At 45.5% G+C, this 14,659-nt stretch overlaps 3 protein-coding genes across 3 annotated transcripts; 1 reads left to right on the forward strand and 2 right to left on the reverse strand.

Annotated features, from left to right (window-relative positions):
- Nucleotides 1–225: 225 nt before the first annotated feature.
- LOC124700121 (40S ribosomal protein S13-1) lies at nt 226–3,375 on the forward strand. Its single transcript, XM_047232300.1, has 5 exons — nt 226–303; nt 386–458; nt 534–672; nt 763–949; nt 3,107–3,375. The coding sequence occupies exons 1-5, from the start codon at nt 281–283 to the stop codon at nt 3,138–3,140; spliced, it is 456 nt and encodes a 151-aa protein (XP_047088256.1). The 5' UTR covers nt 226–280; the 3' UTR covers nt 3,141–3,375.
- Nucleotides 3,376–4,230: 855 nt separating this feature from the next.
- On the reverse strand, nt 4,231–6,459 carry LOC124700122 (28 kDa ribonucleoprotein, chloroplastic). The gene is made up of 4 exons (XM_047232301.1): nt 6,001–6,459; nt 5,286–5,387; nt 4,846–5,151; nt 4,231–4,517 (listed from the first exon to the last, which is right to left on the reverse strand). Exons 1-4 carry the CDS (start codon nt 6,457–6,459, stop codon nt 4,443–4,445), a joined length of 942 nt encoding a protein of 313 aa, XP_047088257.1. The 3' UTR covers nt 4,231–4,442.
- Nucleotides 6,460–9,149: 2,690 nt separating this feature from the next.
- LOC124700123 (kinesin-like protein KIN-1) lies at nt 9,150–12,893 on the reverse strand. The gene is made up of 17 exons (XM_047232302.1): nt 12,841–12,893; nt 12,548–12,674; nt 12,060–12,162; nt 11,881–11,924; nt 11,679–11,708; nt 11,458–11,580; nt 11,354–11,379; nt 11,174–11,255; nt 11,023–11,064; nt 10,883–10,916; nt 10,728–10,803; nt 10,282–10,430; nt 10,128–10,189; nt 9,970–10,061; nt 9,680–9,878; nt 9,396–9,578; nt 9,150–9,305 (listed from the first exon to the last, which is right to left on the reverse strand). Exons 2-17 carry the CDS (start codon nt 12,671–12,673, stop codon nt 9,150–9,152), a joined length of 1,527 nt encoding a protein of 508 aa, XP_047088258.1. The 5' UTR covers nt 12,674; nt 12,841–12,893.
- Between the last annotated feature and the right edge of the window lie 1,766 nt (nt 12,894–14,659).

Genomic DNA, 14,659 nt, shown 5'->3' on the forward strand with positions numbered 1-14,659 from the left:
GTTACTATTTCTAAAAAAAGAAACGAAATGTGGGCTTTTTAACTTCAGGTTTTCAAAAGCCCCGTGCGGCCCAGTCCAACAGTTGCAGTGCAACGTGATCATGCCCCTAAAAATGCAACGTGATCATGGATCTAAAAAGACATTACCTAAAGGACCCAAATATAAAAAAGTCCTCAAATAAGTGGAACCCCAAAACCCTAACCAGACTCCTACCACCACTCGCGCCTCTCTCGCCCTTCCCGCCGCCGCCGCCCGCCGCCGCCACTCCCGAGCAGCAACCATGGGGCGCATGCACAGCCGCGGGTAACGCCTCATCGCCGTAACTGTACCGCAATCCGGTGATCTTTCTTTAGTCTAATGGCGGCTCCTCGTCTCTGTGACGCAGGAAGGGCATCTCGTCGTCGGCGCTGCCGTACAAGAGGACTCCGCACAGCTGGGTCAAGACTCCCGTCGCCGATGTACGGACCCTCGCCTTCTCTTCCCCTCTCGATTCTACGTGAGTTGGCTGATGCGTGCGTCTGGCTCGTCCGCAGGTGAACGAATTGATTACCAAGGCTGCAAAGAAGGGCCAGAAGCCGTCACAGATCGGCGTCCTGCTCCGTGACCAGCATGGTATTCCGCTCGTCAAGAGCGTCACCGGGAGCAAGATCCTCCGCATCCTCAAGGCCCATGGTGAGAGTAGATTTGATCTCCCTCCTCTTTCGGAGATTGCTCGATGTGTTGATGAGTGGATTGATTGTGTCGATGTTCTACTGTGTGCAGGTCTGGCGCCAGAGATCCCGGAGGACCTCTACTTCCTGATCAAGAAGGCAGTGGCGATAAGGAAGCATCTGGAGAGGAACAGGAAGGACAAGGACTCCAAGTTCAGGCTCATCCTTGTGGAGAGCAGGATCCACCGCCTCGCCCGCTACTACAAGCGCACCAAGAAGCTCCCGCCCACCTGGAAGTAGTAAGTCACTCTCCTCCTGTGCCAGTAATCCTTTTGATATAGCTTTGGTGAAGAATGCTGGATTAGTCAGTTTAGTTGGCAATTAATCCGTACTGTGAATAAATGTCCAATGGCTACATATGAGCTGTAGAGTGTGTGCTACACATAGTTTGTTTGGTACCAATATGTGTTTGGTACTTTGGATTCTGCTGCTTAAATACAATGACAACATGCGCTAACTGTAGTTTGTTTAGTTGTAATATGTGTTTGGTACTTTGGATGCTGCTGCTGCTTAAATGCAATGTCTCATAAATGTGTGCTGCTTGAGTGTATTAGATGCTATTCCGATGGTTGTTCTTGGACATAGGAATTTTGCAGAGAAATGGGTGCCTAAGCTAGTTAGTCACATTTGTGGTTCTTGTGCTACTAGTGTGGCATTAGTTACACATTCTCTGTAATATGCTGGACACTGGTGTTTCCTTGTGCACCCCAGAATCATAAATACAAGATGCAGAAACAGATTAATTTGTAAAGTTTGATGTTATGTAGTGATAGAATCACAGCAGACAGGATTCTAAATCTAGATTTCTAATATAAATTAACGCATTTTGAGTGCTATTAGATACTCACTCCGTTCCTTGATATAAGCCATATAGTTTTTGGTACGGAAATTAAACAATGGATTTTGAGGTAAGATTACACCAGGTTTGGGCGGTATTACCACTGGACAGTTGACGTGAGAAAATAGAGTACTTCGCATAATATAAGAGAACGTAAACTAATCCCTGAAAAAATTGTCCAGACAAGGGGTGCAACGCAGTACAGCTTATATTGTGGATTTTTTCTCAAAAAACTATATGACATATATATAGAAAGGGAGGGAGTAACTTATATGGGTTAGTGTGATAATGTACCTTCCTTGTATATCTGGATAGGAAATAGGAAGTCGGTGTTATGAGCTTTCATAATTAGTTGTATGATCCACACAACCACAAAGGCTACAGTTTTGAGAAGTCAACTGAAAAGGCTACAGTTTTGGGAAGTCAATTGGTTGTGGTACCAACACATGTCTCTCCCTAACTCCCTATCCCACTTCTGCGTAATATGTACATGACATTTTCCCAAACTGCAACCTTATAGCAATTGTGTTTATCTTGTTTAAGTGTGTCTTCATTCATATAGTTATCTCAGTGGCGATTTATTCTGTTTTTTAGGGTACGCCAAAGGCCTACCAAATCTTTGTAGAAGGATAGCAACAGTATTACAAGAACCGACACAACGCTGCGAACAGCAGAGCCGGCAACTCCACACTCAAAAGCCTACTCTCACAACACTATCGGACTCCCTCTTACTCTAGCTACTTCCCACAGGGTGAACTCCTTGATACGCCCAATAAGTTGTGAAATGTTAGATTGCTGCGAGGTGTTACCAAAAGCCCACAGGGACCATGCCGTGAGGATGATTAGTGTGTCAAAACCTCTTCTGCCCCTCTTGTGCACCAGCTCACGAGCTGCATCCCACCAAGCCTCTAAGGTGCTATTTCTTTGTGGCTCCACAATGTTTAGCCTGGCCGCAATCAGACAGCCATGCCACACCTGTCTAGCACAGGGACATCAAGACATGATCAACAGTATCTTCCTCCTGCAAGCATGAGAAGCATGCCTCTGTGCTCCTGCAACCCATGTCTTTGTCTTCTATCCCAGGTCTAGAGACGGTGTCTGAGAGCGAGCCAGCTGAAATCTTTGCATTTGACAGGTGCAAAAGATCTCCAGATCGGCTTGTGCATTTTGAACTCGATCTCTCCCACTTTTGGTTCAACTATGCCTTTCTGAAGCAATTTTGTAATGCGCAATTGCTAAATGTATAATTATTTAGTTTAGTACCAATGTATACCATAGCAAAGATTGCCGAGCTGGAGAAACTCATAAACCGTTGGTTATCTGATGGTACCTATCGAGATCAGCCATTGGAGGGTGCATTTTAGTATACTGAAGTAGGTTTTTTTTAGCTCAAGACAATGGTACTAACTAAACCATCAACTTGTGTACTGTTCTCGACAGTTCAATTTATTGGCTTCACTTATCCCAGTATTTGTGATTTATGTTGCCAATTATATTTATCTTAAACAACAATTTTATGTAATAATTGTATGCTGACAAACTCTTTTCGTCGCTGCAGTGAGTCTACCACCGCCAGCACTCTGGTGGCCTAAGGGGAGCTCTGCATCTGGTGTGCTCTTAACTGCTTAAAGCGTGATTGTTCTAGAAACCATTCGTATGTAATGCTTTATGAGTTTGGAGCCAATTAGAAGCTGCAATTTTCTATGTTACCTGGAGGTTACCGTAAAACTTTTCTGGATTCGCAATTCTGTCTGTTAAACGACTCTGTTGTCATGTATCCAGATTTTGTCAGTTATAATTAATGGTTACCATACAATGTGTGATCTCCACCCACGGTTGCTGCTTGCTTTTATTGTGGTATCTGCTTACTTAAGTTTTGTTACATTCAAATGGCATACTTATTCCATGACATAAATTTAGTTCAAATTTTAATGCATGAGGACATGGAAAGAATTTTGTCCTCCCTTGGTACCATGAAAGATATCTCAACTTTGACAAAATTAAGACATACTGCATGGGGTGGAGGGGAGTTCATGGTATAGTTCACATCTTGAGTTAGTGTGGGATGCTTGAATTTTGGTTATTAGACTTTTTTTAATGGTGACCTTGGGAGATTAGTGCACAGAAGTCACCCTCAATTTCTCTCATTGATTCATTTGCATTATCTGGTGCAAAACATATTTGCAAACTCTGCAGGAATGTCCTGAATTGTAGAATTAAGCGTGGCAAAGCGTTTCCCAAATGCAACAATGTTGCTGTGTTCGAATGCTATTATGCCAGTATACTTTCTATTGGTTGTCTCAACTGAGGCAGCGAGTTCAGACTGATTCCATCGTAATACAGCACATGAAAAAAAAAATTGAACTGGAGATGTGAGAAACATAGGCTCTCCCTGAGCATGAAATCAAACAAAATTGTCCTAGAAAACCAGTAGAGCAAACGGTAGTAAAGCAAAATCCTCCTCTTTTCTTCCAAGAAGAAGACCTCAGGTTCTTGGCATCAAGTGAATGCACACATCCCGGCAACATACTCGTCTGATACATTCGTGGAAGGCACACAGATATTGTGACTGATACATTCGTGGAAGGCACACAGATATTGTGACTGATACCAATAGGACAAAGAATTCAGTCGCTTGCTTCTGACTAGAATGACTCGTCAATATATGCTTCTCAAAAAAAAAAAAAGACTCGTCAATATATGGTTCGACTCAGTCAGGCGATTCATGTCAATGATTGTGTTTGAAAATTTTGCGATGGTACATCACGCTCAATTACTTGCCAACTAATACAAAAGATGTTAGCTACTTAGTTGTGCCTCCTGTGCCTGAGTGAACTCAATATGCAAATAAGCTAGACAAAAACGCAGGGGCTTGCATGTCTAACAATCAGGGCTTAGCTTCTCTGAGCTTGCGTATCTGGCGTTTGTACATGAGCTTCTCTGACAATAATATCCCGTCCTTGAAAGTTCTGTTGCAAAAGTGAGAGTCGATATAAGATATCATAATTGTGAACATATATGAGATATCATCAAGGATGACAGCAAAACAACTCTACATAGCAGAACTCAGCAAAATTATATGAAAATGTGTTGCTAAGATATCATGGAGCTACCGGTAAACTTAGTTAGGCTGAGACTTCCTGTACAAGCTTTACGTATTTAGGATTTTCTTATACAAAATTATCGCAACGGCAATTAGTTTTTTGAAATAAATTCAAGTGTGAAGTACAGCTTCCATTTTAATATCAAACTATTGGAGGATGGAATAAGTAGCAAAATGAAGTTGAAAAACTATACCGTGTTGTTAAGCTTTAACGCAGCCTCAACCTCCTCTGTTGAAGAAAACGAAAGGAACCCATAGACTCTGTGTTTCCCTCCTTTGCGATCTGACAGCAGCCTTGTACTGACAATAGTTCCGCACTGAGTGAAGTATTCTCTTAACTGTTGAGGTTGAAGAGACCATGCAAGGTTGCCAACATATATCTTGTACGGACTTTCAAAGATATGGTCCTTCATGGGTGGTGTATGGGTCAGGGTGGGATTTCTCCTATTGGAAACGACGTGAGCCGCTAGTTTTACAAGCATGTCACGCCCATCCAGGTCCTGCAAGAGAAACATGGCAGTAAAGAGAGCGGTATGTAAAGGGATTACTCCACAGAACAATTTCATTTGTAGAAAAATGTGCGAGCGAGTAAAGAAGGAACTACAAAGAAAGCGAAGGCTATTGTGTGACTCACAATTCCATCTAGAGCATTGACGGCTGTTCTAGCTTCTGCAAACGAACGCATCGTAACAAAACCGCATCCTCGACTAATTCCGGTCTCGGCATCGCGTGAAACCTGCAGGTTGTTCACAACTTCATACATTAACATCAGTGAACCTCTAGGGTCTTAATCCGAAGCAGTAGTAGAAACTAACACGGCGCCATGAGAAGTATGTACACGTGAAGCAATTGGTATGAATCCCATCCAATGTTCGGCAGTAGTTTCCAGTAAGATACCGTGGAAGCATAAACGCAGGAGCTGCCAATATGGATTCTATGTACAAACAGAAATAGACTACAGTCTGCAGTTTTCTTTGCAAAACTGAAATATCCAAAATTCCAGACCTGCTAGTTAGAGCATCCATTGAGATTTCAGAGTTGCTAGCCTTGCTGTTGATGGGTAACAGGTGAGTTAATTCTATCTGTGAGCCTGTAAGGTACCAAATCTCAATAACGCACATTGTATACTCTTGTATGAATTAACTCCCAAGCGAACTTGGAGCCAGGGGGGTGCCACTAGTGTTCAGCCGGTCCGTCCAGTTTTTCCATGGATATGGTACAGTGCAGAGTGGCGGAGCTGCTCCTTGTTTGTGATGTCAACTGAATTTTGTTTAGGACCATCATCCTAGCTCGCAACGAATTTGAGAGACGAGCACGCGCGCGACGGCGTGGAACGAAGGTGTGTGTACCTCGACGGAGAGGACGGTGCCGTGTGGCCCGAAGAGCTCGAGCAGCTCGTCGACGCCGTACCTGCGCGGCAGGTTGCACACGTACAGCTCGCACGGCCGCGGCTGCCGCTGCGTCCGGCCGCTCAAATCCTCCTCTCCCGCCGGCTCCTCGCCGCCATGCTCCTCCTCCCCGCGCGCCGCGGCGCCAATGCCGCCCGTCCACCCCTGCTCGTCGTCATCGTCTTCCGACTGCGCCTCCGTCTCCTCCTCTGTTTCGGACGCGAGTGGGGTCGCGCTGGCTCTCCTCACCGGGCCCAAACGAGAGAGCGCCGCGGGGGCGGAGGGGTTGTGGAGGCGCGCGGCTGCGGAGGAGAGCGCGGGGCGGCGGCGGCGGCGAGCGGGGGAAATGGAGAGGTGGCGGGAGTGGATCGGGTTGGGCAAGTGGAGGAGGGTGCCATACGAGGCGGAGGCGGAGGCCATGGTGGTCGGATAGGGAGGGAGCAGCCGAGCCGAGAGAACACGGGGAGAGGGAAAGCGGCGTGGAGCGGCGAGATTTCTCGGACTGGGAAGAGATGAGCGGCCCGATGTTTGGCCACGTAACCAACTTGCACGCTGCGTAATTGTGTTGCGCTCCAAATAAAACAAAACAAACTATAAGCAGCACTACAGAAATACGAAAAAGTGACTAGTTTAGCGCGCGAGACCAAAATTATGCTCCAACAGATGCTGCAACCGGTGATATAAAGTGGAGCGAGCTGCAAAAGCGTTATCATGTGCGCTATATCTACCGCGCCAGAAAGAGCGCGCGATTAGCTCCCGAATTTACAGCTTCTGTTGGAGGAGAATATGATCTCACACGCGAAACATAGATAGAGCGCGCTGTAAAGTAGTTTTACAGCGCCAAAATTTGGTGCATTTGTTGGAGATGCTCTTACCGCTGGTTTGAATTATCGGAGCAAAGTACTCGCTTCGTCTCACGAAACATATTGAAAGTTTGTCTAAATTTAAACATATCTAAGCACTTACATTCATGTTTAGATAAACTTTCGACATATTCTATGGAACGGAGGAAATTCATGTTTACATAAACTTTTGACATATTCTATGGAACGGAGGAAGTACTTAACAGAGCATACCGGTCGAACATATCTAGACATTATTTAGTTCTTAGATACATTCAAGTTTAGATAAACTTTCGACATATTCTATGGAAAGGAGGGAGTACTTAATAGAGCATACCAATCATTGAGTTTCAACAACAATGTTAGAGATATTTTCCAAACAAGTGGGGTAGCCTAGATATAAAACCCAACAAAAAAGAAAACCAAAATAAGAAGAAAAAATAAAAAAAGGAAAAGGAAAAGAAAAAAGGAAGCGAGACAACGAGTGACTTAGGTTTCGGCACATGGATCACTGATATCCATGTAATCCTATCAAGAGCCAAGACTTTAGATACATTCCAATCCCTCAAGTCTCTTTTTATCGCCTCCACCCACGTCAACTTTGGTCGTCATCTACCCCTTCTAGTCTCCTCCATACTCTTTAGAGTTCCATTGCTAACGGGAGCTCCTGGATGCCTCCGATGGATATGTCCAAACCACCTTAGTCGGTGTTGGACTAGCTTCTCGTCGACCGTTGCCACCCCTAGCGTATCACGAATTACCTCATCTCTAATCCAATCCTTTCTTGTATGGCCACACATCCAACATAGCATGCGCATCTCCGCGGCACTCATTTGATGGATATGTTGCTTTTTAGTGGGCCAACATTCCGCCCCACAAAGCATCACCGGTCTGACCGTCGTCCTATAGAACTTACCTTTTAGCTTTTATGGGATCTTCTTGTCAAATAGGATACAAGATGCATGCCGCCACTTCATCCACCCTGCATTGATCCTATAGCAAACATCCTCGTCAATATCACCATTGCTTTGCAACATTGATCCCAAATAACAGAAGGTGTATCTCTTGGGCACTATCTTTCCTTCTAAACTGACATCTCCGTCTTCGCCACCAGCACCACTAAAGTCTTGGTCCTGCTAAGTCTAAACCCCTTTTACTCCACAGTTTGCCTCCATAGCTCAAACTTCCTATTCACCCCGGCCTTAGTTTCATCTAGTAGCACCACATCATCAACAAAGAGCATACACCAAGGAATATCTCCTTGTATATCCTTGGTCACCTCATCCATCACCAAGGAAAACATGTATGGGCTCAAGACCGACCCTTGATGTAGTCCTATCGTGGCTAGGAAGGTATTGGTCTCACTATCACCTGCGTGAACACTTTTGTCACAACACAATCGTACATATCTCGGATGAGGGTAATGTACTTAGTTGGAACTTTGTGTTTCTCCAACGCCCACCACACGTCCATCCTTTGTATCTTGTCATATGCTTTCTCCAAGTCAATGAAGACCATATGTAGGTCCTTCCACTCTCTATACCTCTCCATACGTTGGTGAAGTAAGAAAATCGCTTCTGTAGTCGATCTCCCGGGCATAAAACCGAATTGGTTTTTAGTGACATTCGTCACTCTCCTCAAGCGATGGTCGATGATTCTCTCCTAAAGTTTCATAGTATGATGATTCTCTCCCAAAGTTTCATAGTATGGCTCATAAGCTTAATCCCTCGGTTAGTACAACTTTAGATATCTTCTTTATTCTTAAAGAGGGGATCTAATACACTTTTTTCCACTCTTCGAGCATCTTGTTTGACCGAAAATGTAGTTGAAAAGCTTAGTTAGTCATACGACAGTCACGTCTCTAAGGCTTCTCCACACCTCAATTGGGTGAGTTTCAAAAGAAAAAAATACTCCCCACAAATATAGCCTCAAAGACGGTTTAACTAAAGAAAAATTAATGCGTCATAATCCACCATAGTATATACCAAGCGCAACATTATCTTTGGTACTAGCTGCTCTTCGACCAAGGTTCAGCAAATCCTGCATGCATCCGAGTGGTCAACACATGCTTTGACCAGCAAACTAAGACGATAATGTCATTGCAGATGTCAATTTTGACGGAAGTGGCAAGATCGAATCAACCTCAATACTCAGGATCCTCAAAGGCACTCATGACTAAAGCGCCACAATGCTGTTACTCACTACTAGCTAAGATGTTTGATGGCAGGAATGTTCGCGGAATGTACGCGACCGCTGGCCGTCGGGCCATCAGTCTGGCATGAACCCGACGAGACGGAGGACGGCCGCCGGCACAAAACCGAACAGCACACCACCGCTCCGGTCGGCGGCGGCGCACTGAGCCCGGGCTGCGATCTCCTGCGCGACCTCGAGCTGATGCCTCAGCGTCTCGTTCTCGTCAGTGAGCTGCATCATCCACAAGCAGAGTTAAACCACAGGATAGCAACAACAGCAGGAGGATGCAGGTTTCAGGTTTGGACGGTGCTGTATATATACCTCCTGCACAGTTTCTGTGAGCTCCTCCACTGCTTGCACCAGCGACCCGATCTGCCGGCTCGCAGCGTCGTGGCACGCCGAGTCGATGTCCAGCGCCACCGTGTCGGGGTCGAAGATGATCCCTTCTTGCACAAACAGCTCCTCCAGAAGATCGATATCTTCCTCCTTGAGACTCAACCTTAGCTGAACAAGAAAATTCGGTGGCAGGTGAGCTATATATCTACTAAGAAGAATGTAGAGTGGGATCAAAATCGACCACCTCTGGTTGGTTGCTTACTACGAACCTTGCTCAGTAGCCTTTCACGCAGACCGTCATGATCGCCAGAATCAAGGCTGGGATCAGACGCCTCAGATTGGCTGCTACCAGCCTTGCTCGGGGTTCCGTCAGGCAGATCGTCTTGATCACGGGAATATGGGGTGTGCTTCTTAGCGCTATCCACTTCGGTGGGAATCAGTTTGTGTAGAGTTTTTATGAACTTCGTCCTGGATGGATATTGCCATATAGCCATGATAAACTGCAGCCTGGCAGCAGTATAAACACTACGTAATAGTATTTGACGTTCAAGAAATATGCCTGGTTCCGAAGCGAATGGTAGACAGACTTTCTGGTGAGTTCGACGAACTGGGAGAACAGCAGCACAGCAATGCAGCTCTTGAGCTGCCACCCTGCAAGCAGTAGCCGTATTAAACAAAACTGCTGGTTTGGAAACCCTGAAGAATTTTTTGACAGACCAGTGAATCTTGAAGTATGCGCGTAAGCTTCGAGTCACGGTAAGGCACATGATTTGGTTTAGCTGGAGACCAAAAATATGACAGTTAAAGGTAGTCATTAATCAGAAAGGTATAGTAGTGGAGTGACTACTTCATTGCTGTATTTACCACTTACCAGTAGTTAGGGCATTGATAACATTTCCAAGAGCTGAAAGAGATTTGTTGATCATTTTAGCCTCATCAAGAACACGCCCTTCAGCACCAGTTTTCTCAACTTTCTCTGAACCAGCTAAGTCAACTAGAATAATCTTCCCAGCCCTTACCCTGTAAGATTAAAAAAAAAAGTAACTAGCTGCCAACACTAGAATCACTTTCTGAAAGATTTTGGTCTACAACTCTACATACAATCCAGGCAGGTTGTCATGGCTATACCACACGCAAGGAGAATTGCATTAACACAGAAATTGATGTCTAAGAGCATGAATGAGCACAAGTCAGATCTGTTCCATTATCATATTGTCAGAAAAATTATGTATGGTTATACAGTTATATCAACTTAAAATGGAAATAAGAAACATCTGACCAGGCATTGAACTATTGATGTTTCCTATTCAAGCATACCTCTCATCTGTAGTGGATCCATGCTGCACTGAGAAAATGTACAGGCAATGACTTCTACTGCTGGCCAGGTTCATTTCTATATGCACATTTAAGGCAACAAAATGTACAAAACTCGAATGCTTTTTAACTGTTTAAGAAATGGAAACAGAGGATACGTGTTTCTCCGACAGCTCTGTTGGCAATTCCTTCCTGTAATTTAGACCATTAAACAGAAATAATTTGGCATGTACATAAAGGTGCTGCAAGAAAAAATCAACAGCAATCAAAAGAGCAACAAAAAACCAACAAAACTTACAGAAAGGCGTTCCAAGGCATCTGAACCATTCATAATAGATATCTGCAGCAAAAATTTCAGTTACCAGACATGAAAATCCTTCAAAGGATAGATATTAAACACCTTCCTTTATGGAAATAAAAATTGAAGTGCAGATGCATTTATTTCTGACCTCTGTTGCTCCAGAAATGAAAATCCCTTGGCTTTTACTCTCCTTGATTTGTAGATTGTCCTTGGACAAGTCAAGAAGGTCCCTGTAATATAAGGAGACAAAACTTGATTCCCTTGGTACAGTATGTTACACCAGAAACTCTACACGGGATTCATACGCAAACATCAAGCAGATTCTCACCTTACTTTTTCCAAATATATCTCCACCTGAGAAACCGTAAATCAATGTAAGTGAAGATCTATCAAAGTGAACTGAAAACCAGCATACGAGGATGGTGTTTTTACCATTGACAACTTCACAGTCCAAGTAGTAATGTTTTCTGATGTTCTTAAACAATCAAAAAGACCATTTACAACTCGCTGAACCAGTCCAGTTTTCAGCTCATTGCAGTGCAAGATGCTTGGCCCCTGTCAAGATGCAAATTAAACAAATACTTAAGGCCAACGCTGAAGAGACACATCCAGTAATCATCACATAAATTTAAGCCCATGGACGTTTTCTTTACCTCCATGCTGTAAGTTTTTCCAGCTCCAGTCTGTACAAATATGAATTTCAAATGTAATGTTAGCACTGTTACAGGTAGAAGCATCTCATTTCATATGCAATGCTTAGGATATGTTTGAGACTGTAGTAGGCCAAGCCTCACTTTAACACGCAAAGGGTTTATCCAAACATTTGTGTACGCCGGTGTCTGCAGTAACACATACCTGTCCATAAGTAATTATGGTGCCATTTATTCCATTGACAGCATCTGTTCACAACATTAGTTACTCAATTAGTGCTATTAGGACTGTTGAAGAAATCCAGTCATGACCAAACTGCAGTGATGCAAAAAGCCCTGACTACCTTATGCATAAATTTAGAAAGAAAGAGGAAGGAATAAAACCTGTAACAATGGGCATTGCCAGGAAATTATAGACATCAGACTGTTCCGAGTCATCATAGAACACCTTGTCAAAGCTGAATATGACATCTTCGTCCCGCTCATCCTAACCCAAGTATTTTGCAGCACATTAGGGCAAAAAGGCACTAATCAAGCATGAGGAAACACAAAAATCCATCGACAAGATCACAGGGATTTCCCATGAACAGTAAATGCAACAAAAGGATAAACAGAGAAGGCGTATGTTCCCCGCTTTGTTATCTACTGGTTCCGTTCCTGCTAATACCCACCAGCTTTATTATGTAGTGGTGCAGGTGATATTCAAGCAGGCTTATATCCAATCAAACGGCTATGTGCATGCGATATTTTTGAGAAGTTCAGTAATCTGGATCAAAATACAGCTGCGCATCTCACAAGGAAGGAACTGAACACGAACATTCATCTACGTGCCACGTATCACAGAGGTAAAGGCAGATGAGTATCATCCAAACCTTGAACACAAAGGACTCCGAGTCCAGTTTCTTGAAGCAGACCTTGTCGTCGTTCCCCTTCCTCTCCTTGTGGCTCAGCGGCCTGAACCGCACACACACCGTGACGTTGGAGTTGGGCTTGGACATCCTGGCGTTCAAATGGGTGTCAGTGTCAAATCCCGAAATCCGAGTGGAGAAACAATGGAATGGCCGCTTAACCGCAGAGGCTTTGGAAATTCAGGGGCGCGTCCGCGATTTTGTGGATGCTGATCGGTTGGGGGTTAGGTAATCGCTGGATGGTTAAGAGCTCGTACCTCGAAAACCAACGCCCGGGACTGCGCGCGGACGGGGCGGAGGCGGAACGGGCGCGACGAGGTGGAACGGGAGCGGCGACGCGCGCGAAGGGAGGCGGAGGCGGAGGCGGTGGCACTAAGGTGCGGCGAGCGGCGGCGGGCAGCTCCTCTAGGGCACACGGCGGTGGCAGTCTCGCCCTCAGTTGCTTGTGGCCTTCGGGGGATTAATTCAAAATCAGAGGGCGGAACGTTGCTCAATCCCAATAGGTCGATGGAGACCTCGGCACGCGACTCCCTTCTGATAAATTGTGCATGTTTTGATTTTTCTGGTGAAGTTTCATTCCATTTGACTCAAAGGTTTGTGATTAATAGGTATTTAGTTTGGATCTGTCTAGCGGGCGGCCGCGTGCCCAGTAGTCCTCCCGAGCGCTTACTTTGGCGAGAAAAAAAATCAGACAATGAAGTCGCCCCCTCGCCTCATTCCTCGCTCCGGCCAGGAGCACTACCTGCCAGCGACGCGCGCCGTCCCGGCCAACCGTGCCCGCCGACGACCTCCCATATAGACGCGCGCCTCCGCCGGCTACACGGGCCGCCCGGCCAACCATGCTCGCCACCGGCCTCCCATCGAGAAACGCGCCTCCACCGGCCAACCCCGCTCGCCGCCGGTCTCCTATCCGGACGCGCGCCTCCGGCGTAGGATTCCTCCAGGCACGGGCAGGCCGCCGGCCAGGTTCTGCGTCTCCCAAGCCACCGAACACGAGCTCCGCGCCTAGATCCCCATCGCCGGCCTCCTCCCACCCCGCCGCTAATTTCCCCACGAAACCTCTCAATCCAACACATGGACTCTTGTCCGGCGCGACCTCCCGCGGCGGCCACCGCCCTCCCCGCCTCGAGCTCGTGCTATCTCGCTATAGCCCCCGGCGGCCGGAATTGGGAGAAATTGGGCGAGGGGAGCGTTAGCTTGGATGGTTAACGGAGACGAGATACGTGTGACGAAGAAAGATAAAGGAGAGGGACGGAACGCACTAAGTGGAGGTCCCATGTTAGAAAAAGTGTTTTTGGTAATTTCCCAATAATATTGTTTTGTTGCCTAAAATGACATAATAGTTGCTAAAAATGCTTGTTTCTTGCCTGGTGTAGTTTGTTGCCTAAAAATCCCATATCAGTGCCAATTTGTTGCCTAAAATTACATAATAATTTGTTGGCTAAAAAATATAAATTTTGTTGCCCTAAAATCACATAATAATTTGTTGGCTAAAAAACATCTTGTAATTTGCTCTCTACCTCCATGGGTATCAAAGTTGCTCTGTTAGACACCAAAATTATGCTGCCAGACATGAATATAGCTTTGTCAGGCACAAAAGTTGCTCCGTCGCACACCAAAATTGCGCCGACCATGGCAGACACAAATATAGCTTTGTCAGGCACAAAATTGCTACCGTACACCAAAATTGCGTCGATGGGCACAAAAGTTGCTCCGGCAGGAACCAAAGTTGCTCTGTTAGAGACCAAATTAACACACATGGAGCTTTGTCACGCACAAAGTTGCTATGTTGGACACCAAAATTGTGCCGCTGGGCATCAAAGTTGCTCCGTTGGGTTCTAAAGTTGCTCTATCGTGTATCAAAGTTGGTCAATCGGACACGAAAAATTGCACCGCTAGCCACCAAAGTTGCTCCGTCGGGTATCAAAGTTTCTCTATCGTGTATCAAAGTTGGTCAATCAGACACGAAAAATTGCACCGATAGCCACCAAAGTTGCTCGGTTGGGTATCAACGTTGCTCTTTCAGCATCAAAGTTGCTCTTTTGGGCACCAAAATTGTGCTGCCCGACACGAACG

This window comes from Lolium rigidum, chromosome 3, assembly GCF_022539505.1.
Source record: "Lolium rigidum isolate FL_2022 chromosome 3, APGP_CSIRO_Lrig_0.1, whole genome shotgun sequence".
Taxonomy (NCBI): domain Eukaryota; kingdom Viridiplantae; phylum Streptophyta; class Magnoliopsida; order Poales; family Poaceae; genus Lolium; species Lolium rigidum.

Coding starts and splice junctions, on each gene's coding strand:
- LOC124700121 (XM_047232300.1), top strand. CDS start 281: ATGGGGCGCATGCACAGCCGCGG. Junction 304..385: donor GGGCGCATGCACAGCCGCGG/GTAACGCCTCAT, acceptor TCTGTGACGCAG/GAAGGGCATCTCGTCGTCGG. Junction 950..3,106: donor CTCCCGCCCACCTGGAAGTA/GTAAGTCACTCT, acceptor TCGTCGCTGCAG/TGAGTCTACCACCGCCAGCA.
- LOC124700122 (XM_047232301.1), bottom strand. CDS start 6,459: ATGGCCTCCGCCTCCGCCTCGTATGGCACCCTCCTCCACTTGCCCAAC. Junction 5,388..6,000: donor GCACCGTCCTCTCCGTCGAG/GTACACACACCT, acceptor AACAACCTGCAG/GTTTCACGCGATGCCGAGAC. Junction 4,518..4,845: donor CGTTAAAGCTTAACAACACG/GTATAGTTTTTC, acceptor CTTTTGCAACAG/AACTTTCAAGGACGGGATAT.
- LOC124700123 (XM_047232302.1), bottom strand. CDS start 12,673: ATGTCCAAGCCCAACTCCAACGTCACGGTGTGTGTGCGGTTCAGGCCG. Junction 9,879..9,969: donor ACCATTCGCTTCGGAACCAG/GCATATTTCTTG, acceptor ATATCCATCCAG/GACGAAGTTCATAAAAACTC. Junction 9,306..9,395: donor TCACAGAAACTGTGCAGGAG/GTATATATACAG, acceptor TGGATGATGCAG/CTCACTGACGAGAACGAGAC.